The sequence below is a fragment of the Physeter macrocephalus genome, chromosome 8 (assembly GCF_002837175.3).
Source record: "Physeter macrocephalus isolate SW-GA chromosome 8, ASM283717v5, whole genome shotgun sequence".
Classification (NCBI taxonomy): Eukaryota; Metazoa; Chordata; class Mammalia; order Artiodactyla; family Physeteridae; genus Physeter; species Physeter macrocephalus.
Window position 1 is genome coordinate 78,428,183 of NC_041221.1, and position 25,628 is coordinate 78,453,810.

Consider the following 25,628-nt stretch of genomic DNA (forward strand, 5'->3'; position numbering starts at 1 on the left):
TTTTTTTCTTGATGAGTCTGGCTAATGGTTTATCAATTTTGTTTATCTTCTCAAAGAACCAGCTTTTAGTTTTATTGATCTTTGCTATTGTTTCCTTCATTTCTTTTTCATTTATTTCTGATCTGATCTTTATGATTTCTTTCCTTCTGCTAACTTTGGGGTTTTTTTTGCTCTTGTTTCTCTAATTGCTTTAGGGGTAAGGTTAGGTTGTTTATTTTAGACCTTTCTTGTTTCTTGAGGTAGGGTTGTATTGCTATAAACTTCCCTCTTAGAACTGCTTTTGCTGCATCCCATAGGTTTTGGGTCGTTGTGTTTTCATTGTCATTTGTTTAAAGGTATTTTTTTTATTTCCTCAGTGATCTTTTGCTTATTAAGTAGTGTATTGTTTAGCCTCCATGTGTTTGTATTTTTTACATATTTTTTTCTGTACTTGATATCTAGTCTCATAGCGTTGCAGTCGGAAAAGATACTTGATACGATTTCAATTTTCTTAAATTTACCAAGGCTTGATTTGTGACCCAGGATATGATTTATCCTGGAGAATGTTCCATGAGCACTTGAGAAGAAAGTGTATTCTGGTTTTTTTGGATGGAATGTCCTATAAATATCTATTAAGTCCACGTTGTTTAATGTATCATTTAAAGCTTGTGTTTCCTTATTTATTTTCATTTTGGATGATCTGTCCATTGGTGAAAGTGGGGTGTTAAAGTCCCCTACTAGGATTGTGTTACTGTCGATTTCCCCTTTTATGGCTGTTAGCATTTGCCTTATTTATTGAAGTGCTCCTATGTTGGGTGCATAAATATTTACAATTGTTATATCTTTTTCTTGGATTGATCCCTTCATCATTATGTAGTGTCCTTGTCTCTTGTAATAGTCTTTATTTTAAAGTCTATTTTGTCTGATATGAGAATTGCTACTTCAGCTTTTGATTTCCATTTGCATGGAATATCTTTTTCCATCCCCTCACTTTCAGTCTGTATGTGTCCCTAGGTCTGAAGTGGGTCTCTTGTAGACAGCATATATACGGGTCTTGTTTTTGCATCCATTCAGCCAGTGTGTGTCTTTTGGTTGTAGCATTTAATCCATTTACCTTTAAGGTAGTTATCAATATGTATGTTCCTATTACCGTTTTCTTAATTGTTTTGGGTTTGTTATTGTAGCTCTTTCCTTCTCTTGTTTTTCCTGCCTAGAGACGTTCCTTTAGCATTTGTTGTAAAGCTGGTTTGGTGCTGCTGAATTTTCTTAACCTTTGCTCGTCTGTAAAGGTTTTAATTTTTCCTCAAATCTGAATGAGATCCTTGCTGGGTAGAGTAATCTTGGTTGTAGGTTTTCCCTTTCATCACTTTAAATATGTCCTGCAACTCCCTTCTGGCTTGCAGATCATTTGTTAACCTTATGGGGATTCCCTTGTATATTATTTGTTTTTTTCCCTTGCTGCTTTTAATATTTCTTTTGTGTATTTATTTATTTATTTATTTATTTGCGGTACGCAGGCCTCTCACTGTTGTGGCCTCTCCCGTTGCAGAGCACAGGCTCCAGACGCGCAGGCTCAACGGCCATGGCTCGTGGGCCCAGGCGCTCTGCGGCATGTGGGATCTTCCTGGACTGGGGCACGAACCCACGTCCCCTGCATTGGCAGGCGGACTCCCAACCACTTCACCACCAGGGAAGCCCTGTATTTAATTTTTGATAGTTTTATTAATGTGTGTCTTGCCGTGTTTCTCCTTGGATTTATCTGGGATGGGACTCTGCTTCCTGGACTTGATTAACTATTTCCTTTCCCATATTAGGGAAGTTTTCAACTATAATCCCTTGAAATATTTTCCTAGTCCCTTTCTTTTTCTCTTCTTCTTCTGGGACCCCTTTTAATGTTGTCCCAGAGGTCTCTGAGACTGTCCTCAATTCTTTTCATTCTTTTTTCTTTATTCTGCTCTGCAGTAGTTATTTCCACTATTTTATCTTCCAGGTCACTTATCTGTTCTTCTGCCTCAGTTATTCTGCTACTGATTCTTTCTAGACAATTTTTAATTTCATTTATTGTGTTGTTCATCATTGTTTGTTTGCTCTTTAGTTCTTCTGGGTCCTTGTTAAACATTTCTTATATTTTCTCCATTCTATTTCCAAGATTTTGCATCATCTTTACTATCATTACTCTGAACTGTTTTTCAGGTAGACTGCCTACTTCCTCTTCATTTGTTTGGTCTGGTGGGTTTTTACATTGTTCCTTCATCTGCTGTGTGTTTCTCTGTCATCTCATTTTGCTTAACTTACTGTGTTTAGGGTCTCCTTTTTGCAGGCCACAGGTTCATAGTTCCCTTTGTTTTTGGTGTCTGCCCCCAGTGGCTAACGTTGGTTCAGTGGGTTGTGTAGGCTTCCTGGGGGAGGGGACTGGTGCCGGTGTTCTGGTTGATGAGGCTGGATCTCGTCTTTCTGGTGTTCAGGACCACAACCGGTGGTGTGTTTTGGGGTGCCTGTGACTTTATTATGATTTTAGGCAACCTCTCTGCTAATGGGTGGGGTTGTGTTCCTGTCTTGCTAGTTGTTTGGCATAGGGTGTCCAGCACTGTAGCTTGCTGGTCGTTGAGTGGAGCTGGGTCTTAGCGAAGAGATGGAGATCTCTGGGAGAGCTTTCACTGATATTACGTGGAGCTGGGAGGTCTCTGGTGGACCAATGTCCTGAACTCGGCTCTCCCACCTCAGAGGCACCATCCTGACACCCAGCTGGAGCACCATGACTCTGTCAGCCACACGGCTCAGAAGAAAAGGGAGAAAAAAAGAAAGAAAAGTAGAAAATAAAATAATTAAAATAAAAAATAATTATTAAAAAAAATTTTAAAGTAATAAAAAAAGAAAAAAAAATGGGCAGACAGAACCCTAGGACAAATGGTAAAAGCAAAGCTATACATCAAAATCACACAAAGAAGCATACACATACACCCTCACAAAAAGAGAAAAAGGAAAAATATATATATATCGTTGCTCCCAAAGTCCACCCCCTCAATTTGGGATGATTCGTTGTCTATTCAGGTATTCCACAGATGCAGGGTACATGAAGTTGATTGTGGAGATTTAATCCGCTGCTCGTGAGGCTGCTGGGAGAGATTTCCCTTTCTTTTCTTTGTTTGCACAGCTCCTGGGGTTCAGCTTTGGATTTGGACCCGCCTCTGCGTGTAGGTCACCTGAGGGCATCTGTTCTTAGCTCAGACAGAACGGGGTTAAAGGAGCCGCTGATTCGGGGGCTCTGGCTCACTCAGGCTGGGGGGAGGGAGGAGTACGGATGTGGGGTGAGCCTGTGGCGGCAGAGGCCGCCGTGACGTTGCACCAGCCTGAGGCCCGCTGTGTGTTCTCCCGGGGAAGTTGTCCCTGGATCACGGGGCCCCGGCCGTGGCCAGGGTACATGAAGTTGATTGTGGAGATTTAATCCGCTGCTCGTGAGGCTGCTGGGAGAGATTTCCCTTTCTCTTCTTTGTTTGCACAGCTCCTGGGGTTCAGCTTTGGATTTGGACCCGCCTCTGCGTGTAGGTCACCTGAGGGCATCTGTTCTTAGCTCAGACAGAACGGGGTTAAAGGAGCCGCTGATTCGGGGGCTCTGGCTCACTCAGGCCGGGGGGAGGGAGGAGTACGGATGTGGGGTGAGCCTGTGGCGGCAGAGGCCGCTGTGACGTTGCACCAGCCTGAGGCCCGCTGTGTGTTCTCCCGGGGAAGTTGTCCCTGGATCACGGGACCCCGGCAGTGGCGGGCTGCACAGGCTCCCGGGGGGGTGCGGTGTGGACAGTGACCTGTGCTTGCACACAGGCTTCTTGGTGGCTGCAGCAGCAGCCTTAGCTTAGCGTCTCATGCCCATCTCTGGGGTCCGCGCTGATAGCTGTGGCTCATGCCCGTCTCTGGAGCTCGTTTAGGCGGTGCTCTGCATCTCCTCTCCTCGTGCCCCCCACCCCGACACAATGGTCTCTTGTCTCTTCGGCAGGTCCAGACTTTTCCCAGACTCCCTCCTGGCTAGCCGTGGCGCACTAACCCCTTCAGGCTGTGTTCACACAGCCAATCCCAGTCCTCTCTCTGCGATCCGACCGAAGCCCCGAGCCTCAGCTCCCAGCCCCACCCCGCCCCGGCGGGTGAGCAGACAAGCCTCTCGGGCTGGTGAGTGCTGGTCGGCACCGATCCTCAGTGCGGGAATCTCTCGGCTTTGCCCTCCGCACCCCTGTTGCTGCGCTGTCCTCTGTGGCTCCAAAGCTTTCCCCTCCGCCACCCGCAGTCTCCGCCCGCGAAGGGGCTTCCTAGTGTGTGGAAACCTTCACAGCTCCCTCCCACTGGTGCAGGTCCCATCCCTATTCTTTTGTCTCTGTTTTTTCCTTTTTTCTTTTGCCCTACCCAGGTACGTGGGGAGTTTCTTGCCTTTTGGGAGGTCTGAGGTCTTCTGTCAGTGTTCAGTGGGTGTTCTGTAGGAGTTGCTCCACATATAGATGTATTTCTGATGTATTTGTGGGGAGGAAGGTGATTTCCACGTCTTACTCTTCCGCCATCTTGAAGGTCTCCAGATCTATATTATTAAAGTTTTATCCCGGTGGTCTAGAACCAAAACTGCAGTATCTTGAAGTTATGCCCTGCCCCATCGAGAGCCCCACATCCTCCTTCCCTTGTCACCTTGAGTTTAGCTCAAGTCACCCTTCACCTCGGATGCCAAAACTGTTCCTTGACTCATTTTAATTGCTAAAAAGTCTCATGATTTTTCATTTAAAAAGTTATTTCTGAGTTTTTCTCCTATAAGAGATACCAAGATTTAGGTTCATTTGTAACTCCATAATTCACAAAATCTATCAATAAAATTATTAAAATCAGTGTATTAAATAGTTACCTAGGTAAATCTTATACTTCTAAGATTGACAGCTGCTGTCTACAATTTCTTAGTGATGGTTTGAAATGGAACATCATCCTCATGCCCAGGCTCGTGGTACAGAGTCCCAGGGATCATGACATGTCACTCATCTTGCTCAAGATGAGCAAGATGTCACTCATCTTGCTCATCAGGCTGTTCTTTTCTTCATCTTATTTATTTTCACAAATTTTGAAATTGTTTCAGACTTCCAATTTTTAGCCATCAATCCATATTGTCAGTTGAACATTTAATTTTCTCAATATTTTATTATGAAATTTTTCAAACATATAAAAGAGAAGAATTGTAAGTAACTACACATGTACTCACCACCTAGGTTCTATAAGTAACATTTTGCTCAATCATCTATCCATCCATATATTTATCAGTCCATCTATACATCCCCGAATTCATCCATCAGTCCATCTTATTCTTTGATAGATTTCAAATTAAGTTGCAAACATCAGGACATTTCACCCCTTGGTACTTTGGCTTGCATATTATTCATTAGAGTTTAATATTTGTTTGTGAGTTGTTTCATTTTTTCGGTAAAAGTTACATACAGTGAAATGTACAAATCCTAAGTATAACATTCCTTGAGTTTCAGCAAATGCATATGCCTCTGTATTGCAGACCCCATCAAGATTTCAAACCTTCCCAACCCAGACGTTCCCTCACGCCCCTTCCCAGTTATCCCTGCCTCCACTCCCTTCCTTCCCACGTCCGGAGGTAACACTCTTCTGACTTATGTAACCACAGAGTAGTTTTGCCTGTTCTAGAGCTTCATAAAGTGTCTCCTCTTTTGTGCTGGCTTCTTTCATTCATCATCAGTGTTTTGAGATTCATTCATGTTGTTATGTGTCAGTATTTTTTTCTTTTTCCTTCTTATTTCTACTGCAGTTTATTTCTCTTGTTGATAGACTTTTGGGCTATTTTCAGTTTGGGACTCCTTTGAGCATTCTGAGACAAGTCTTTTTTGTGAATATATGCTTTCATTTATCTTGGGTAGATACTTGGGAGTAGAGCTGAATACGGAGGAGTTGGGTCATAGGGTAGGCATATGTTTAATTTTATAAGAAACTACCAGACCTTTTTCATAGTGGCTGTACCACTTTATACACCCTCCAACATGTGAGAGTTCCAGTTGTTCCACATACTTGACAGAATTTCTTTTTTAGACATTCTGGTGGATGTGTAAAGAAAATATCGTTTTAAAATGATTATTCTTTAAGAGGAAAACAATCAAATGACCCTGAAATCACACATACACACACGTGCGCACACACAAACCCAGAATTCATAGTGCTTTTGAGCCAAGCATAATCAGGTATCTGTACACAAAGCATTTAGCACAAGGACAATAACACTTGTGGGAACCTATAGTATTTTAAGGAATTAAAAGATTGGAATTATGATTTTTTTTTTTTTTTTTTTTTCCAAAAACAGGCTGTAAGCTTCCAAGGCCTTGCTAAGAAATTCCAGCTTTGAGCTCTGGCAAGAGTGGCACAGGCAAGGCCAGCAGTATTCACATTGCAGAACCTTAGTGCTGAAGCCTGGGGGACACATGATATCAGAATTCTTCATCATTATTGTATGCATTTCCATTACAAAAGGGAAAACAAAAACACTACACTCTGGAGAGACTGGCTGACAGAGAGAGATTTGCTTTAGCATGCATGTGACAAAACCTATCGACAGAAGAGATGCAAACCCTCCCCAAAATTACAAAGAAAATTGTATTCAAACAGATGCCCTTCACTGAACCCGGGGATATTGTCCTCAGACCCCAGTTTAACAAGCTTGCGATGGGGTTTCCCTTCTGGGGCCTGACTGTAGAGAGTAACGTGACAAAGAGAAGTGGTTTTAGATGGAGAGAGCCGGGTTTGAAATTGGGATCTGCTGCTTGCTGGCTGTGCGGTTCAGACAAGCCCCTCAACTTCTCGAAACCTCAGCTTCTGCATCTGTCAGAAGGAATGACAACCTTTCCTCCCTTCGAGGGTGCTGTAATGACTAGATTGTAAATGTAGAGCTGCTAGCACCGTGCAAACAGTAAGAGATGGCTGCTTTGGTCACAGGAGAAGTGGCTTCTCCTCTCTTCCTGCCCAAGGTCCTCAGGCCCACAGGCCTCTCCTGGCCGCCCACCAGAGAGTGCCAAACTACAGGACCACTCATTCTCTGTATTTCCTCAGTGAGCCTGACTGAGAATTATGAGGAAATAATTTTAATAGAAGCATTCATACCAAGTTATAAATGATGGGTGGGTTTAGCCGTCCAAGAAGAAAATTGTAATTCTAAAAGAATTGTTTTCATTCAAATGAATCTTTGGTTGTAAGAGGAGGTATTTGGGAGAGGCAGGAAGATAACCTGAGTTGGAAGCTTCAGTAAAAACCTAGCACTGCTGGGGTGTGACGGGCAAACTGTCCTCAGGCACTGCTCTTACCACAGAGGATTGTGAAGGGAATAATGACCTGACGCAGCCCTGGAGAACCTCTGCGTGCAAAGCAAGTGGTGATTGGTTGTTTGAGGAGTATTTCCAGTCTCTGCTGCTGTCCATAACGAAGAGCCCATCAGAGGCAGATGAGCCAATTTAGGGGCACAGGTTTATGGGGATGCAGCGTGCTCAACTCAGAAATCGCTGAATGCAACATCCTGTGTGGAGAAAGGCCAGAGCCACCTCAGCAGGTGGACCTGGTACCCCTCCTCCCTGTCCCCTCTTCTCCCTTCAGGTGCAGGTGCACATTTCCGTCCCGAAGGCAGGGTCGGACTGTGCATATCTACTGGACCTTGGGCTTCATCTAGTTCCATTGAGACTAGATGGAACACAAAGCCTACACTGACCTCCCAGGAGGCCCACAGTTCAATCAGCTGGCCTGAAGAAGTCAACGAAAGACAAGAAAGTGGCTTTCTGTGTAATCTGGGGAGCCATGGGACTTTGTTCCTAAAGGAGAGAGATGTATTGTGATTCAAAGAGAAAAGCTAAGCATTTAAAGATCACTTGCTTTTGAGCTAAAGCTGAGAAAAAGTTGTATTCATTTGGTTATCAGAAATTCATACTGCACTCAGTAGCTTTGTAGCAAATGATCTTTATTTGTAAAGGAGAAACATAAAACAGTTGTTCACAGCAGAAATAAAAAGTTCCCATAATTACGGGATAAATAAGTCACAGCCCTTAGTCACATATAAGACCAAGATCTCACACAGGCTGGCCATGTAATTTTTTCTGTAATTATGTGGAATGAACTGTGCAGAATAATTCATACAAAACCCCTATTTTAACACTTCAATTTTACATGATTATCTTTCAATGGTTCAATCAAGCTGGAACATTTTACTGTATCTGAAATATATGGGACTTCTGGCTGTTACAGCTGATGTTGCTAAACCATACTAATCTTCCCCCATAAACAGTCCTACATACTCATCTGTCTTGTTTTTCAGGTTAACTTATTCCATTCATTCAGTGCTTACAAATGTGTGATGGTTTGAGAAACTGGAAGTAGGTGGATTTAGCAGCAAAGCAGCATGATTATAATCATGATAAAGCTAGGTGTGCCCCAGTAACAGTGTCTTAGTTATAAACACCAGAAATGCAGAACCCCCAAAGAAAGCATATTTATTATTTCTAATGTTAATAACTTCACTAAACATTTGACAGATATGTACTGAGCATTAGCGCAAAAAAACTGATACTAAGAACTAGGTGCAAAATTGAATCTAAAGTTCAGACCTTATGAAGAAACATTTAGTAAATTGACTGTCTATAATTGAAGTGCATTTGAAGAGCTTTTGGGGAAGGTTTTTTAATATCCTAGGCTTAAATTCAGATTGCTTTTATATTACAGGAAAAATGTATAACATGTCTGAAATATAAACAGAGTACATATAAAAATCTTAAATTTTGTTTTTTTTTTTGTCTTTCTGCATTTCTGAAGACTGTCAAAATGAGAACAGCTGACTGGAGATCTAGATGTCTTGCTTAGAAAGTGTATCCCTTGGGTATCTCCCTGCTGTCAGGCTCAGGCATTCTATAAGTGTCTGGGTGTAACAGAGAATTTGTAGTATTATCACCTGGTGTCCATCTTTCATCTGTTCATATTATCTGTGCAGCTTCTTGTTTTCTTGAATTTTTCAGAGTTTTTAATGAAATTGTTGGAAATGTAACTAATACCATATTTAAAATCTCTTTTTCTTGCTTTACCAAACTTCTGAACCACTTTAGATTCACAAGGTTCATCGTGACTCAGGAGATAATTCTCAAACAGGTGAGAATACTTCAATTTCACTCTTACATACTCAGGTGGAATTTGTGGGTTCAAGTCTATGAATCACTCTGAAGAAGTCTGGATTGACGCTCACCACCCCAGAACTTGGATTGCTGATATCTGAGTGCTGATACTAAAAGGTCTGAGAGGGAGGTTAAAAGCAGGATCCCTGAAAAAAGCTTTGAATCTTCATTCATGGCAACCTTTTCTACTGAATGCCTTCTTCATCCTGGTCTTTTTCGCTGACTAGAAACCATGGAGAGCAAGGTAAACTCAAAATAGAGAGTGGCCCGAAAGTCCAGGGGACACACATTATTATACCATAGTTAGTCTTCCCTTTCTTTGCAGCAGTCGGTGATTACACACAATTAGAAAATGTGAATATGGGCCCTCGCCAGGCAGTGAGGAGCAGCAAATCACCATTTCAGCTGCCCACATCCTCACATCGTACCTTGAGCAAGACTCTCACTGTCTGACTCTTGGTTTCCTCTGCCATAAAAAGAGGAGGCTGAACCTAATGACTTCTACATTTGAAAGGTCTAGAATTCTTTGATCATTAGAGGGGAAAATCAGTCTGCTACCAAATATTTAAAATTCTCGTTCCTGCACACACACCACATTCTCTCCCTTGTTGCTGGCTTTCCCAGCCACTGAGGCATAAAGTTGGACCCTGGGCTACTTACTTAGTGCCTTTCCTGGATTCTAAAATGGACCATATTTTCACCTACTCAGAAAGATTTCATTTGATCTTTCTGAGCTTGTTTCTTCATTTGTAAAATGAATTAACAATGCCTATCTCATTGTGGTTATGAGGATTAAAGGAGAAAACGTATATAATGTCTAGAAGTACCTGGCGTTTAACTGTTTGGTATCCTTCTCCCCTTCCCTCCACACTTTTTCTCTGTCTCTCTCTTTCACAGATGTTTTAGTTTATTTCTTTAACCCAGTGAGAGTATTATTTTAACTTACTTACGAGCTTCTGAGTGTCAAAAACTGTTATAAGCATTTTCATATCCTTTACAGTGCCCAGTATTGCCTTGCACATAATAGACACTCAATAAATACAGAACATTGATTAACTGAAACTCTCCCATCTTGGAAAGCATAAGTTCCACCATTTATTAACTCTTGGGCCTTGAGCTACCCACATAATCTCTCCAAGTTTAAATCTCCTCATCAGTAAAATGGGGATAGCACTATGTAGCTTTCAGAATTGTAATGATTATGTAAGATAATTACTATATTTAAAATAAATAGTAAAGCACAAGTCTGGTGCATAGTAGGTGCTCAGTAAGTGGTAGCTATTTTTTTTTTAAATTGATGACACTGTATCCTTTTTTGCCATTGAGTACAGCTATTTGAATCTCTCTTATCCTTCTTTTCTCTGGTTTTAAAGTTCATTCCACAACATCTTTTGAGAGAATGAACAAATGATTTCTTTGATTTAAATGGCCTTTATTGAATAAATAATTTCTCCAAACTTTTAGTCTTTTCTATTGCTATAGATTTTCTTAATTTTAGCTGAGATAAAAGTCAGAAAGAATAAGCATTATCCATCTTTGAATAATTATTTCTAGTGAATGATTTAGAATTCAACCAGCCAGCCTGGGCTATAGCCTCCCTAGTTTAGTTTTATTTGGAAACTACATTTCGAGGAATTCTTGTGCTCTTTAATCCTGAATTTAATCTTAAATATTTAATAAGTTAGATTTAATTTGTTATCTGGTAAACAACTGTTAGGAATGTGTATGATTATTGCATTCTTAAATATAATAGGCTAAATCCAGTGTCTTGCAAGTGACCAGTATTAGTTCCTCGGGGTTTGAAAAATGTAATATGATCTTAACAATATAATTTTATAGGTATCTTATAAAGAAATACTGAAACTCAAATCCAAGGCTAGGAAAATTATTAAGGCAGGGTCTGAAAGAAAATTAGGCAAAGGGGTAGTAAAATAGTTTAAGTTAGGTGATTTAAGACAAGGTCTTATGGCTGGCTATGTTGTTCAGATTAACTTTATAATAGTTCTGCCTTCCACTTTATGCTGTATAAATATAATTCAAGTTTCATTACTGATTTAACCTTTTTAAAATTGAATCAGATGTTTAATGTCATAAAGTAAATGGTTAAAAAGGTGATCTAGAGAAATATCTAAGACATATTATAAAGTGGTAGCAAGTAGTAGAATAATATTATAACATGATCCCACGTTTGCTTAAAAAGAAGGTATACATGCAGATGGAGAGATGTAATTAAAAATAGTAGGCAAACATGAACTTTATATTTACTATGTAGCAGGCACTGTTCTAAGTGCTATCTATGAATTAACTTGTTTACATCTCACAACAGCCTATGAATGAGATGCTATAACTATCCCCACTTTGCAGGTGTGGATACTGAGACACAGAGAAGGAACATTCCCAAAGTTACACAGCTATTAGATGGCATAGTGGAGATTGGAGTTTTGGCAATTTGGCTCTGGAATTGGTTCTCTTAATTACTATGCTCTCTTGTACTTTTTTTGGTGTCACTAGACAATTCTTTAAAAAGCATTGCATCTTTTTTTCTCTCTTGGAATAGGATCATTTATCAGTGTCTAAGAAAAGCATACCCCTGCTGAAATCTGCACATCTGCCTCCTTTCTGCACAGTGAGGAGAAATTCTGTGTTATGGTTAAGTTTCTCTCCTTGCTCATGGGTTACTCCTACAAGAAGCAAATGCCCTGAAAATGCATTTTTCTGAAGCCACCTCTGCTGCCCTGACATTTTTATACTTTGGTCCTCACTGGTAGCATGCACCGTTTGATTAGATCTCACATTAATGTGACAGCACATTTTGAGCATTAAATTCAAAGTCTGCAAAGACTTACACAGATTTTTTAAGTGCTTTTTTTCCCTCAGAAAACAAGGACAAAAGTGAGAGTTAAATTGTTGGAATTTGTTGGGATTAGAAAACTGCTTTTTCTTCTGTTCATTCCTGGGATCAACAGTCTGCATCATTTGATGAAATCATATCCTCAGGAGAACCTAGAAAACCATCAAGAGGTCTGACTTTACAGAGGGACCTAAAATTGGTCCAAATTAGTTTCTCAAATAAACTCAACTCTCTGTGGATTTGACTAGTATTTTATTTCCTCAAATATCCCCATAAAAGCCTTCCCCACCCATTGAAATGTATTGTCCTTCATGTCAAAATGAACCCCTCAAAATTTCCCCCAAGTTTTAATGTTTATTTTCAAGAAGATATTTATTAATGGAACTAAGTAACCCTTAATAATAAGCTCCATTACAATGTAATGTGGTACCACAGGAAAAGACATCATTTTACAATTAATATGACTGATACTTCTGTATGTGTTGATGATTTGAAGAGACAGTGGCTAACTATTTCTTAAAAATATTTTACAGTGCTTAAAAAGTAACCTCGTTTTCTTTGGAGAATGAGGGAAAAAAATATGTCTAAACTTTGCCTGTGAATAAGCTTGAAAACTAATCACTCTCCATTACTGATCTGAAATCCTCAGAGTCTCATTCATTCAGATACAAGAACAGGAGGAAAGAGTCCATTGATGTGAAATCAATATCATCTCGAGGCAGTGATGGTAAGTTTTTCACATTTCCTTGACTTTAAAGTGTAGAAAATGACACAGAAATATATTTAAGAATTCCTCAGCATATAAACAAAACCCCAAGGAATAGGATTACAACTAAACTGGCTTTTTTCCTGTAGATGGAAAAATTTTTAGGCCTTTTTATTTTTTTTTTTAAACTTTTTATAGTCTTTGCCTTCTCTGTGAAATGACTCCATGCTTGTTCCTTTATGGCCTAACGTGTGTTAGGCCACATAACCACTAGAGCAGCTCAGTTTCAATAGCTAGGTCACTCTTAGCTGCTATCCTTCAGGTCACAATGGGAAACCTGAGCCTGAGGGAAGTGGCTGAACTAGCAAGGACCAAAGACTCTAGGGATAAGATGTATAATTCATAGAGGAAGATTGATAGACCACAAGGCATGCAAGGGATTGGGACCAAGAACGTGAAGGAAGAAAATGGACTGAAAGTTTTCCCGATGGGTTGAGGGTGTAGATAGATGAAGAGGGTATCCATTTTAGAGGATAATGGATGAGGGCATTTCAACTGGATTAGTTTAGTTTTCAGAATAGAGTTTGAGATGGGATCATCCATTATCTCTCCAGAGCATGGGAGAAGTGAAGGCTGAAGAGTATAGAAGGGCAGCAATGGTGGCTGCTCTGGCAGTGGAGATGGCTACAAAGATGGCTGACCGGCAGGCAGGCTCTGCTGACATCGGCTACATTAAGTTATCAGATCTATAACATGCAAGTTCTATTCCCTCCTGCCTGCCTCTCAGGGAGGGGTAGGAAGATCTGATGAGAACAATGCTTTTAAAATAAAGCTTCTACCTTCTGGATTTTGAACCACATGTAAGGATAGGACATTTTAGATGGAGAGGATAATGGGTGAAGGAATTTCAACGGGATTAGCTCAGTTTTTACAGATGAGAGCTAGACCCACCGTGGGCTCCTGGTGCTAAGAACCTAAAGTCTTAGGAGTGCCTGGCCCTAACTCACGATGAGGGGGGGCTCATTCTTCTGCCCACCCCACCCTAGCCACGGATCGTGCCTCTCCTCCTACACTGCAGTCATCCAGTTACCCAGCCTGTGGCTGAGGACTGAAAGTGATGGAACTGCCCAAGTTGGGCTTCAGTGGCTTACGGGAAAGTAACTCCTGGGGGATCATTAGGCTTTTGGGATGAGGCCTCTGGATCCCATCAACCTTCTCTGAAATCCCCCTGTGGACCTGAGACTCATAAAGCCTTCCTGTTATCAATGTTCCAGGCCAGACCACCCTTTCCAGTCCCTGGCAAGTAGTGGCTGAGCTCTCAGCCTTTTAGGACTAAGAGATGGGTGAATTCATTGCTTTATGGGGAGCAGTGGAGGACAGTAGTCCTGTGGGAATCAGGCCCCCAGTCCGTGCAGGGTTCCTTTGCTGCACTTAAGTGCAGCTGAGCCACCAGAACCAGATACAACTTTCCTGACTTCTCTTCAGCACCAAGCCTACAGAATCGTCGCTATCCATCCATGGCAAGGATCCATTCCATGACCATCGAGGCTCCCATCACAAAGGTGAGTAGCAGCTGCTGCCCCTACTCTGCAATCAGGGCCCCTGAACACTAGGCTATATTCTGGAGATAAAGTGATGAATGGCATACTATTACCTATATCATGGAGTTTACAGTCTAGTAAAGGAAACAGATATTAAACAAATCAACACATAATAAATACGTAGTTATAAATTGCAATAACTGCCATAAAGGAAAACAACAGGTTTCTATGAGGGAAAATTAGGTTAGGGCCGTCGTTTGGTTGGGTGAGAGGGGTGGTCAGGGAGGGTCTCTCTGTAGAGGAAGTAATGTTTGAAGTAAGACCTGAAGGATACAAAGATGTTAGGAGAAGAGGATTCTAGGCAGCAGGCACAGCAAGGGATGAGCACTGAGGTGGGAAAAGGAGGGAATGGAGCAACTGAGGACCTGAAAGAAAGTCAGGTGTGACTGGAGCTTGGAGAGCAGAGGGGAGAAATGGTGACATGGAGTTGTGCCAGGCTCAGTTCATTCTGGCCAATAGAGCTGTAATAAGTTTATATTTTAGTTTATGTGCAACGGAAACCACTGAAGAGTTTAAAGTAGGGCAGTGATATGACCAGATACGTTTATTGAAAATAACACCAAGCTGCCATGCAGAGAATGGACTGGAGATGGCAAGAGTGAAAGAGAAGAGGACAGTTAGGGACCTTTTCCAGAACTCTAAGCAAGAAATTGTGTTAGCTGTACTAGAATTACAGCAGTGGAGGTGGAGAGAAATGAGTAGATCAGGAAATATTTGGGGGTAAATTCAATTCGTCTTGATGATGAGTTATACTGTCAGGTAGGGAGAGAATTGAGGGAAAGTGATATGTCAACCAGGGCCTCCCAGGGTTTTGGTTTGAGCACAAGATTAATAGAAGTGTTTTTTTTCACGGCAATGTAGAAACCAGAGGAGTACAGCTCTTGTCTTTCATTTTCTGTTAGGTTTACTTGCTTGCTTTGGGAAGAGGAGAGCAAGGTCGTGAGTTTAGTTTTGGATATGTAAGTAAGATATTCCAATAGATATGTCAGGCAGGCAACTGAATATATAAATCTGAAAGTCAAAAAGGAGTTCAGGGCTGGGATATAAATTTGAGAGTCCTGGGCATGTGGATCGTATGTGTCCAAAGTCATGGAGATGGAAGAGCTCATCTCTGAAAGGACTGTGGAGTGAGAGGAAGGCCCAGCACTAGTCTCTGAGGAACTGCAACCTGTAGAAGAGAGCTAAAGGAGAAGGATCAGCAAAGGAGCCTGAGAAAATGTAGTCCCTGAAGTAAGAGAAACACCGGGATAGGGTGGGATGAGAAGCACGCTTCAGTATAAAGAGAGTAGTGCCGTGAAAGCACTGGTCATTTTGAACAATAAGATGTGTTATCATCTGATTTCTTTTGGATTCTAGGCACATGAGTGAGTTTTGAGAAGAAGAATCCTAATGTCCTCAAATTTATTCTTTCTCTCTCTTTACTTCCTTAGGTTATAAATATAATTAATGCAGCCCAAGAAAACAGTCCTGTCACAGTAGCAGAAGCCTTGGACAGAGTTTTAGAAATTTTACGGACCACAGAACTGTACTCCCCTCAGCTGGGTACCAAAGATGAAGATCCCCACACCAGTGATCTCGTGGGAGGCCTGATGACTGTGAGTGATGAGGAAAAACCAGAAATGCAGGACAGACAATGTTAAGTGCACTCCAGAGAACATACAACATGTAACATATAAACTGTTACCTATAGGTGTAGAAATACCTGCTGTATGGGCTAACATCAGCATGACCAGAAGCAGTTGCAGGAGCACAAATGACTAATTTGTCCTTCTGAATTTGTACTACAGTAAGGAGTAAATAGACAGTTGATTGAAGGCTAAATATCACAATGGAGCCCTTTTGTACTTCTTCCCCTTGACCTGGTAGAGTATTCCATTGAGGGTTATGGCTTGGCTTCCTTGGACCTCAGGCTCTTTATATAATGAAAGTGTTGGTACTTAGATGACAGCACTAGTTTCCAAAATCTTAGCTGTAGAATTCTTTCTTTAAATAAAACCTTTATATAGCGTTCCCTTTATAATCAATAAAAGCAGAGTGGAGCTGCTGTGGCTCAGTATGGGGAGGAGAGGAGGAGCTGCCCCCTGCCGGCACTCCAATACCACCATTTGTAACCACTAAAAGTAGCTTATTTCTAAGGAGTCATCCTGTTCTAGTGTTTCTGCTGTGATCTATTTGACTGTAATCATAATCTATCAGCAAGTGAAGAAAAATGAGAAAATTCAAATTATTCATTTGTGCTCCCTATTGGAAACTGAAGCTGGAAGAATTCTTTGGGAGAAAAAGTCCAAGAGTCATCGAAGAGTTTTACTTTGAAGTTTTCTGTCTAGCCCTGCCACCAAATGCTGAGTGTTGACTGGCTTTCTGGTCCATCCTCCTTGTTCCTGCTAAAGGTTTCTGGTGAGCCTGTAATTTGAGTGACCTCCTGATCCTTTTGAGCCCCTCGGCTGGCCTTGGTTGCCCCATCCCAATGCAGTGTAGACTTTAGTTCCAAAGAACACTGGCAAGGTGTGTGTGTGTTTGCCATCTGCAGCAACATGAATGGACTTAGAGATAATCATACTAAGTGAAGTAAGTCAGACAGAGAAAGACAAATATCATGATATCACTTATATGTGGAATCTTAAAAAGTGATACCTAAGTGAAGTAAGTCAGACAGAGAAAGACAAATATCATGATATCACTTACATGTGGAATCTTAAAAAGTGATACAAATGAACTTATTTACAAAACAAAAATAGACTCACAGACATAGAAAACAAACTTATGGTTACCAAAGGGGAAATGTTGGGGGGAGGGTGGATACATTAGGAGTTTGGGATTAACAGATATACACTACTGTATATAAAATAGATAAACAACAAGAACCTACTGTATAGCACAGGGAACTATATTCAATGTCTTGTAATAACCTATAATGGGAAAGAATCTGAAAAGGAATATATATATATATATATATCTCCAAATCACTTTGCTGTGTACCTGTAACTAACACAACATTGTAAATCAACAATACTGCAATTAAAGAAAAAAATAGAACACTGCCAAGGGTCTGTCAGGAGGCTGGCCACTGCAGAGCTGCAGAACCATTCTGGTTCCTAGAACAAGTTATCTGCCCTCCTTTCCCCTGCTGCCATACCATGTTGGGCTTCCTGTCCAGGTAATGCTGTGAGGAACCAGTACAAGATTCCACCTTTTTTATGTAGCATTAGGGAAGAAAAGAAAGAAAGATTAAGAACAGAGGAGTTCCTTGTGATACCTGCCTTAGAGGTAGGACAGTTATGGCCATTGTTACTTATCTATTTATCCAGTTTTGAAAATTAAGCTCTTGGCCTAAAGATCCAGAGTGTGACTTCAGGAGAGCCCTTCATTAATACTTTAAACCTTAGCACATACTTTCTGAGGATGACAAATAAGCAATTACAAATGGCTTTTAAGCAGAGGTCTAAATAATTAGGTACTCGGGGGTAGAAGGTAGAGGGCAGGAAAATGAGATGCAAGAACATCTGGGGACTAAAGTTCAAGAGCCTAGTAAATGGCAGAACATCGAAATTCTGTTCACTCCCTTATGCTGCCCTTCCAAAGACCTCAAATCCAGAAACTTCCTTTAAAGGCTAACAGTGAAGCTCATGTTATAAGACAGAAACTACAGCTGGAAAAAAGTTAATTTAGATGTTAGTCAAAAATTAGCCCAACCTTTTAAAGGCTTTACATTAAATCATCCCCCAGATGTGGCCCATGGCTTTGGCTCCCCAGGATGCAAATCTAAGAACACAAGAATAACACAGTCCTTGTGAGGGTAATTGGGGTCCTTTCAAATTAACATGCACCCGAAGCAAGATCACTTTTGTGATTTCATTATGTGGCTTCAAAATGCAACAAGAGAAAGATGGCATGAGAACAGAGCTAACTCACAGCTCAGGTGTGAGACCTGAATGCAGTCATAGCCACTTAATTCTCAATTCTCCATCTCCTGGGGCTAACAGCCTTGGAAAGGAGAGTATCCACTGTTTTGTAGCTATTGTTCTCACTTGATTTTGAGCTTCAACTTGGAGTTCCAGATTGACTGGGTTATTCAGGATTCAAATCTCTTTGGCTAATAAAAAAAATGAGAGAATAACGATAATGGCATATAAAGCATGTTTCTCATAGCATCTTTCTTTATTCCAGGATGGCTTGAGAAGGTTGTCAGGAAACGAGTATGTGTTCACTAAGAGTAAGTTGTCCTCTATCCACTTGTTACTGATAACCTGTCTCTGGCCTTTTCTCTCCCTCAGTGTTGTGATTATTGTTTGGGAAGGGCCTTGGTGATACTTCTATTCGTCTCATTGGAGTTTAAGCATCTCTATGGTCTACATTTGAAACCAGGTCTCCTAATATAAATTACTTCTCTGAGCGCTGTCAGAATAAGAATTGCAAATCTCTCTATATTTAAACAGTTAAACGGAATTATTTTTCTATTGGGGGGTCCTGAAGTTTAATAATGTAAGAGAACCCTGAAGGGAAAATCTTCTTACCTCTGGAAGTTCAAGACTTTCTTTCTAGTAACAACCATGAAGATGACAAGTGCTCAGCAGCACTCAAGATTCCACAACTACCCACCCTTCCTGCCCCATCTGTTTGCTCAGATGTGCCCCAGAGTCACAGTCACCTTGGGATGCCAGTAACCATCAATGATGTTCCCCCTTCTATCGCTCAATTACTTGATAATGAGGAAAGCTGGGAGTTCAACATCTTTGAATTGGAAGCTGTGACGCACAAAAGGTATGTGGCTTCTCTGGCTGTAGGCAGGGGGAGGATTGATGGGCACACTCAAGACTTTCACATCTGGAAACTTTGAGGGAGATGTGAGTCCTTGCCACAAGTGACCTCCCAGGTTCTGCTTTTCATGCCATGCTGGAGGAGTGTCAAATGCACAGAGAGACTGTGGCCCCTTGAGTGAACTCCTTTATGGAGAAGAGAGTATTAGTGGGTAAGATGTGGGATCAGCCTGGTGATACCCAGGATGAAGAAATACTGAGTGTCTTCTTCAGATCTACCCAGGTCATTCCTTTGCACCAGTGAGCCAAGAGTTTTAAGTATTCTCAGCCCCAAACTTGTTGAAGTCCCACCTTACAAAATGAGTTTGAGAGCACTGTAGACTTTTCTTTTGATCCATCCTATGAGCAGGGGAAAGATTAGATAACACAGAAAGTCCTCTTCTATTACAGAAGTCCATTTTCTTCCAGGGGTGTTGGATATGAATGATAACTATAAATAAGTAACTTAATTCTAAATGACATGACTTTGCTGAACCCACACAAGCCATTCCTTTTGTCCTTAAGCTCAGTAACTTCCTCAGGGGACACAGGAAGTGCAAAGCTTACATGGAAGCAGAGACAGAGAGGGACTGTCAGGGACCTCTCGGTTGTTAGAGCCACTGAAGGGCAGATGACTTAAGACAGTCTAGAAGTCATTTGGATTAACCACCATGAGGCACCTAGTTTTAAAGAAGTGGCTGGTGAGGAGGAGATGCTCTATCACCTTCTAATTTGGAGAGGACATATTTTTATACCCCTGTGCCTATGAAGCATCAGGAAAAAAATGACTCAATTTCCCAGTAGCTTCAAAGAAAGCAGCTTCTGGAGCAGTGAATACAATGAATCAGAGTTTTTTTCCCTGTTTTCCAGGCCATTGGTTTACCTGGGCTTAAAAGTCTTTTCCCGGTTTGGAGTATGTGAATTTTTACACTGTTCTGAAACTACCCTTCGGGCCTGGCTCCAAGTGATTGAATCCAACTACCACTCCTCCAATGCTTACCACAACTCCACTCATGCCGCTGATGTCCTGCACGCCACTGCCTTCTTCCTCGGAAAAGAAAGAGTGAAGGTAGAATTTTGATATCACAATCTAGTTACCTGCATAGATTTTAGAGATCTAAGAACTCAGTCTTAATAAATATGTTAGGCAAACAACTATTTTGGAACCAATTTTGACAGAGTTTTTGAGCTACCAAACTGACTGGTCCTTTTGGTATTGTAAAGACATGGCATTTTCTCCCACCCCGCCCTTCCCACAAATGCTTAAAATAATAATTTATGCCACTGTAGAGACTCTTTTACATGTCTGGCTGATCCATGAACCCATTCTCCAAATGTTCACTAGGAGCCCTTTGTGATACTGGGTTAGAGGACAGAACTTAATTATTAGAGCAAATGGTTACTAGGTTTGGAGGTTAAATTTTAGGATCAGAATTTTGTCATTGGTATATTACAATGCAGACAGTAGTGAGCCATTCAGCATCCTACTGATTTACATACATATATATGTGTGTTTTGTGTAGGTATGAATGTGTATATCTGTATATTAATGACTTGTATAATTCTGCAAGAGTTCCAAGTTCCTAAGTCTTAGAAGTCAATACTGTCATTTACAGGTGCTGATTTGTAGGGCAGTCCTATGTATACCCCATGTATAGCTGGCAAGAGATCCCCATCTCCCCTCTTCCCCAACTACCATCACTTTCACAGTGAAGCTTGTAATTCCTTTGCTACAATTAGAAGTGAAGCTTAGAATATAGATACCCTTGGGACAGGTACTATGTAGAGACAGGTTCAAATCAATCTGCAAATGCTTAACATTCAATCACTTTCTGACTTAGTCTTAAGACCCTAGGTACTTAAGGAGAAGAGCAGTAGTGGGATAGGTAAACAGAGCAGAAATGGCACCAAAATGGGGAGGGGGAATGTTCCCCTCTCAGTTTTGCCAAAGACTGATCCTGGCATTTACTTTCATCAGCAAGAAAGCAAAGAGTGTCATTCAAGAATGATGGTTTTGAAGATTTTTGTCTCCTACTTTTAAAAAAGGTGATATCACAGGTGATAACAGCCTGTTTCTACAGTGCTTTTCTTTGAGGAGCTAAGATACTTCCAGATTCCTACTCCAGGTTCACCTTCCTCCATTTTACATTACATGAGATATTATACAGCTTAGGTTGCACACTGCCAAATGAGGACAGGACCTGGGCATTAACGCTGAGACCAAAGTGACCTATAGGTATTGCAGCCTTGAGTTAAAGATGAACCCCACTTAAGCAGAAGCACTCTAGAAAAATATAGATTAAATGCTTGATAAATTATGGAACGCTTAGTCACTTTATTATCTCCTTTCCTCTCCCTCCCCTAAAATAAGAAATTTTCTTTAAATTGTTTGTTCTGCTAGCACATTCAGAGTCTGATTGAATTCTCAAATAGCAGCAATACAAACAAGTCTAAGACTAGATACAATATGCTTATAATCCAAAAGACATTTTCTAAGAGGCCAAAGAATGAGAAAATTTAGAGCTGCAAAGAACCCCGGAGAATTGGGCTGGAAGGGACTCCTGAGGTCAGAGGTTTAGTAGCAGCCCAAGATCACTGGTTAGTCCACCATGAGGCGCTTCAAGTGGGATTTATTCATGAAGTGTCTTTCACCAGACCTGCTGCCACTGACAAAGAGAGTCAGAAAAATGTTTTTACCAAATATCCATGTCACCTGTCACCCCTAATTTCTTTATAAGGCTAAAATTCTTAATGTCACCGTGACATAGCTCCACGTCCTCAACCCAGCCATATAGATAACACGTCCAGAGCTGACATTCCCCTTCAATTTGTTGCACACCCTATCCCCTTCCCACTCTTACCAGTTCCCAAGAACCACTGCAAGTGGAGAGATGAGGATAGCCAGCATTCTTTTGTTATTCTCTGAGTGAGTGACTATTTGTCCTAGAAAAGGAACTGTCTGAAAGGCTAATCTAGAATGGAGTCCATTCTGGCCAGTCTGCTTCAGTGTGATCCAAATCTATTCCTGCTGGTTAAAGGAGGAAAAAACTATGCAGAAATGTCTGCACCTCCAAGGCTTTGGGGAACTTCTCCTGCCGTGGGTTTGGTGGGGAAGTTTTCTTCCACAGACAGTCCCTCCCTGCCATGGGAAGAGCCTTGCTTCTTCCATCTGCTAGTGAGCAGCCCGGTCTTCTTTCCCTGCCTCCCTGCATTTCTTGTCAGACATTGCATTATTAGACAGTGACCACCAAAACTGCAGGGCATGGCCCTTTATTGGTATCTCTGTAAAAGTGCCAGGTCTAAATCAGTGTAAGTTGGAAGGAAAGACATGCCTTGTCTAATGCTATTTGTTGTCTATTCCACTTACTTGAATCTATGTCATTGAAGAATTTAAAAATAAATTGGCCCCATACTCCAAACAAAATTGAACATACTCCAAGAGCACTAGCTGGAGGCCCAAAGTTTGGCCCTCATGGGTCCTCACTGCACAGGTAGAATCAGTGAGAGTGGAGGCCAAGTCAGGGCAGCTCTGGATTCTGACTGTACCTGTGGGTTATCATGGCCTCTCCTAACCAGCAGCAAAAGGGGGCTAGGCATGTTTGTTTGCCCTGGGCATTACAAAATCAGTCTCTGAGAAGAGCTGAAAAGAATGGCAGCGACTGCTGTCCCCCCTCAGGAAACCGGTTCATGTGGACTAGAGGCAAGCCAGGATGGCCCACCAGCTCCAGGAGGTCAGGACTGGAAATGGAAATGGCTTCCTTCTGGTAGGGACAGCCTTCAGGAAAGTTTTCAGGGCTGAGCTTCACATTCACTGTTCCTTACCTATTAGCATCTGAGAAGCAGTTTGCAATTTTTTCTCCCACAGCCTAGGAAAGCAACTCAGGAAAACCAAAAATTATGCCCACCCCTCCAGCCTCATCCTGGGGACCAGTTTCCCCCTCACTCACTACCCTTCAGCCACAATGATGCTCTTTAAGTTTCCTGAATAAGCCACTTCGTTTGTTTCACATCAGGAGCATCACATAGGCGTATCTGCCTATATTTCTCTCCCTTGCCATTTTTTGCCGGGCTAATTCCTGCTTATCCTTCAGGTTCCAGCATAAAAATCACTTACTTAGAGAACCCATTCTTGCCCACCCTCTGGACCTGCATTGTCCATAAGCAGCCATTTGCCACATGTGGCTATTTACATTTAATTAAAATTAAATAAAATGAAACATTCAGTTCAATTGAATGCACATTTCAAGTGTCCAGGAGCTGTAAGTGACTAGGGGTTACTATATTGGACAGCCCACATACAGACATTTCCATCACCACAGAAAAGCTGAACGGACAGCACTGTCCTAAACTAGATCAAGCCTCATGGTTACACTCTCAAACCACCTGTACTTCCCTTCTTAACCCATCTCACAGTAAGTTAATTTTGTGTGTTTCCTTATTTGTACCTTTCTCCAGTAAATTACCAACTCCATTAGTGCAGGCTATGCCAGTATAATTCATCACTGTAACTCCAGCACTCTGCATGACAACTGGCACCCAGTAAGCATCCAATAAATGATAACTAAAGGAATGAATTCATAAAGTACAGTGTCTCTTATATAACAGTAGCCCATTTGATAACTTCCTCCTAAAGCTGTGAGCTGAAAAAACATTTGTATCCCCTGATGCTCTGGTTTGTGTTCTTTAACTACATAATGAGAGCGTTAGAAAGAGGGTCTCCCTTTTAGCCTTTCCCACCTGCTAGCCCAGAGCTGAATTGTGTTCTTCACTGTAAGAGCCCCCTTACCCTCAGTTTTCCTGGGAAAATTCTTCTTGCCCTTGATCCTCTTGTGTTGCTTGGCTGTAATCCTTTTATCTTTGTGTGAAGAGTTTTGTTGTATCTGTGCCATTTACTGCCATACTCTCAAAATCTTTTCAGAAGTAGGCAAAATAAAGTAACACTTGTGATCCTAGGCCACTTTCTTCTCTATCCACTCACAGAAGAGAGTCATGGCAATATGCCACACAGCATACATTTGAAAAGGCCTGTTTGGCATACTCCTGCAGAAGAACTAGAGTGAATGAACTCTGGAGAAAGAATTTAGGTATCCATTATAACTGCTACTCAGACTTCTATTTCCCTCCAGATAATCCACAGTACAGCAAAGTGATGTGATATACCCTAGGTGGCCTCTTAACTTCTAGGAAGTCAGAGAAGGACCCCCTGGCTCATCCCCTCCAGAGAGACAGGGATGAGTGTAAATCTCCTACATCCAGTGGGTAATGCTCAACCTTGCCTCCCCCTGATCCCAGGGAAGCCTCGATCAGCTAGATGAGGTGGCTGCCCTGATTGCTGCCACAGTCCATGACGTGGATCACCCAGGAAGGACCAACTCTTTCCTGTGCAACGCAGGCAGTGAACTCGCCGTGCTCTATAATGACACTGCTGTCTTGGAGAGTCACCACACAGCCCTGGCCTTCCAGCTCACAGTCAAGGACAGCAAATGCAACATTTTCAAGAATATTGACAGGTTTGTGTGCTCGGGCTCTTGTGCTCAGGTTTGTAAAATATAAGTGGGAAACTCCATTTTCCTTAACTTCTCCAAGTACTTAGCTTCCTCTTAGGGGGAAGGCTGTACCATTGTATCAGACAGTAAAATAATAACCTTATAAACTGAACTGTATTTTTAAACTATTCATCTTTATTTTTTTTAAACATCTTTCTTGGAGTATAATTGCTTTACAATGTTGTGTTACTTTATGATATATAACAAAGTGATTCAGCTATATGTATACATATATCACCATATCCCTTCCCTCTTGTGACTCCCTCCCACCCTCCCTATCCCACCCCTCCAGGTGGTCACAGAGCACCGAGCTGATCTCCCTGTGCTATGCAGCTGCTTCCCACCAGCTATCTATTTCACATTTGGTAGTGTATGTATGTCAATGCTACTCTCTCACTTCATCCCAGCTTCCCCTTCCCCCTCCCCGTGTCCTCAAGTCCATTCTCTAGTAGGACTGCATCTTTATTCCTATCTTGCCCCTAGGTTCTTCATGACCTTTTTAATTTTTTTATTTTAGACTCCATATGTATGTGTTAGCATACGGTATTTGTTTTTCTCTTTCTGACTTACTTCAGTCTGTATGACAGACTCTAGGTGCATCCACCTCACTACAAATAACTCAATTTCATTTCTTTTTATGGCTAATATTCCATTGTATATATGTGCCACATCTTTATCCATTTGTCTGTCGATGGACACTTAAGTTGCTTCCATGTCCTGGCTATTGTAAATAGTGCTGCAATGAACATTGTGGTACGTCTCATTTTGAATTATGGTTTTCACTGGGTATATGCCCAATAGTGGGGTTGCTGGGTCATATGGTAGTTCTCTTTTTAGTTTTTTAAGGAACCTCCATACTGTTCTCCATAGTGGCCATATCAATTTACATTCCCACCAACAGTGCAAGAGGGTTCGCTTTTCTCCACACCCTCTCCAGCATTTATTGTTTGTAGATTTTTTGATGATGGCC

General features: G+C 41.5%; 1 protein-coding gene across 8 annotated transcripts in view; it reads left to right on the forward strand.

Moving 5' to 3' along the window:
* The window catches only part of PDE8B (phosphodiesterase 8B), a 281,364-nt gene that overhangs the window by 238,183 nt on the left and 17,553 nt on the right, over positions 1-25,628 (forward strand). For 7 of the 8 annotated variants that reach the window (XM_024121540.2, XM_055086624.1, XM_024121554.2 and 4 more), the window contains 8 exons: positions 9,093-9,135; positions 12,659-12,736; positions 14,201-14,277; positions 15,747-15,911; positions 18,484-18,529; positions 18,942-19,077; positions 19,983-20,181; positions 24,405-24,622. In XM_024121540.2, the coding sequence (XP_023977308.1) occupies positions 9,093-9,135; positions 12,659-12,736; positions 14,201-14,277; positions 15,747-15,911; positions 18,484-18,529; positions 18,942-19,077; positions 19,983-20,181; positions 24,405-24,622 (962 nt within the window). The remainder of the gene's footprint in view (positions 1-9,092; positions 9,136-12,658; positions 12,737-14,200; positions 14,278-15,746; positions 15,912-18,483; positions 18,530-18,941; positions 19,078-19,982; positions 20,182-24,404; positions 24,623-25,628) is intronic. The other variant, XM_024121557.2, reaches the window with a different exon arrangement.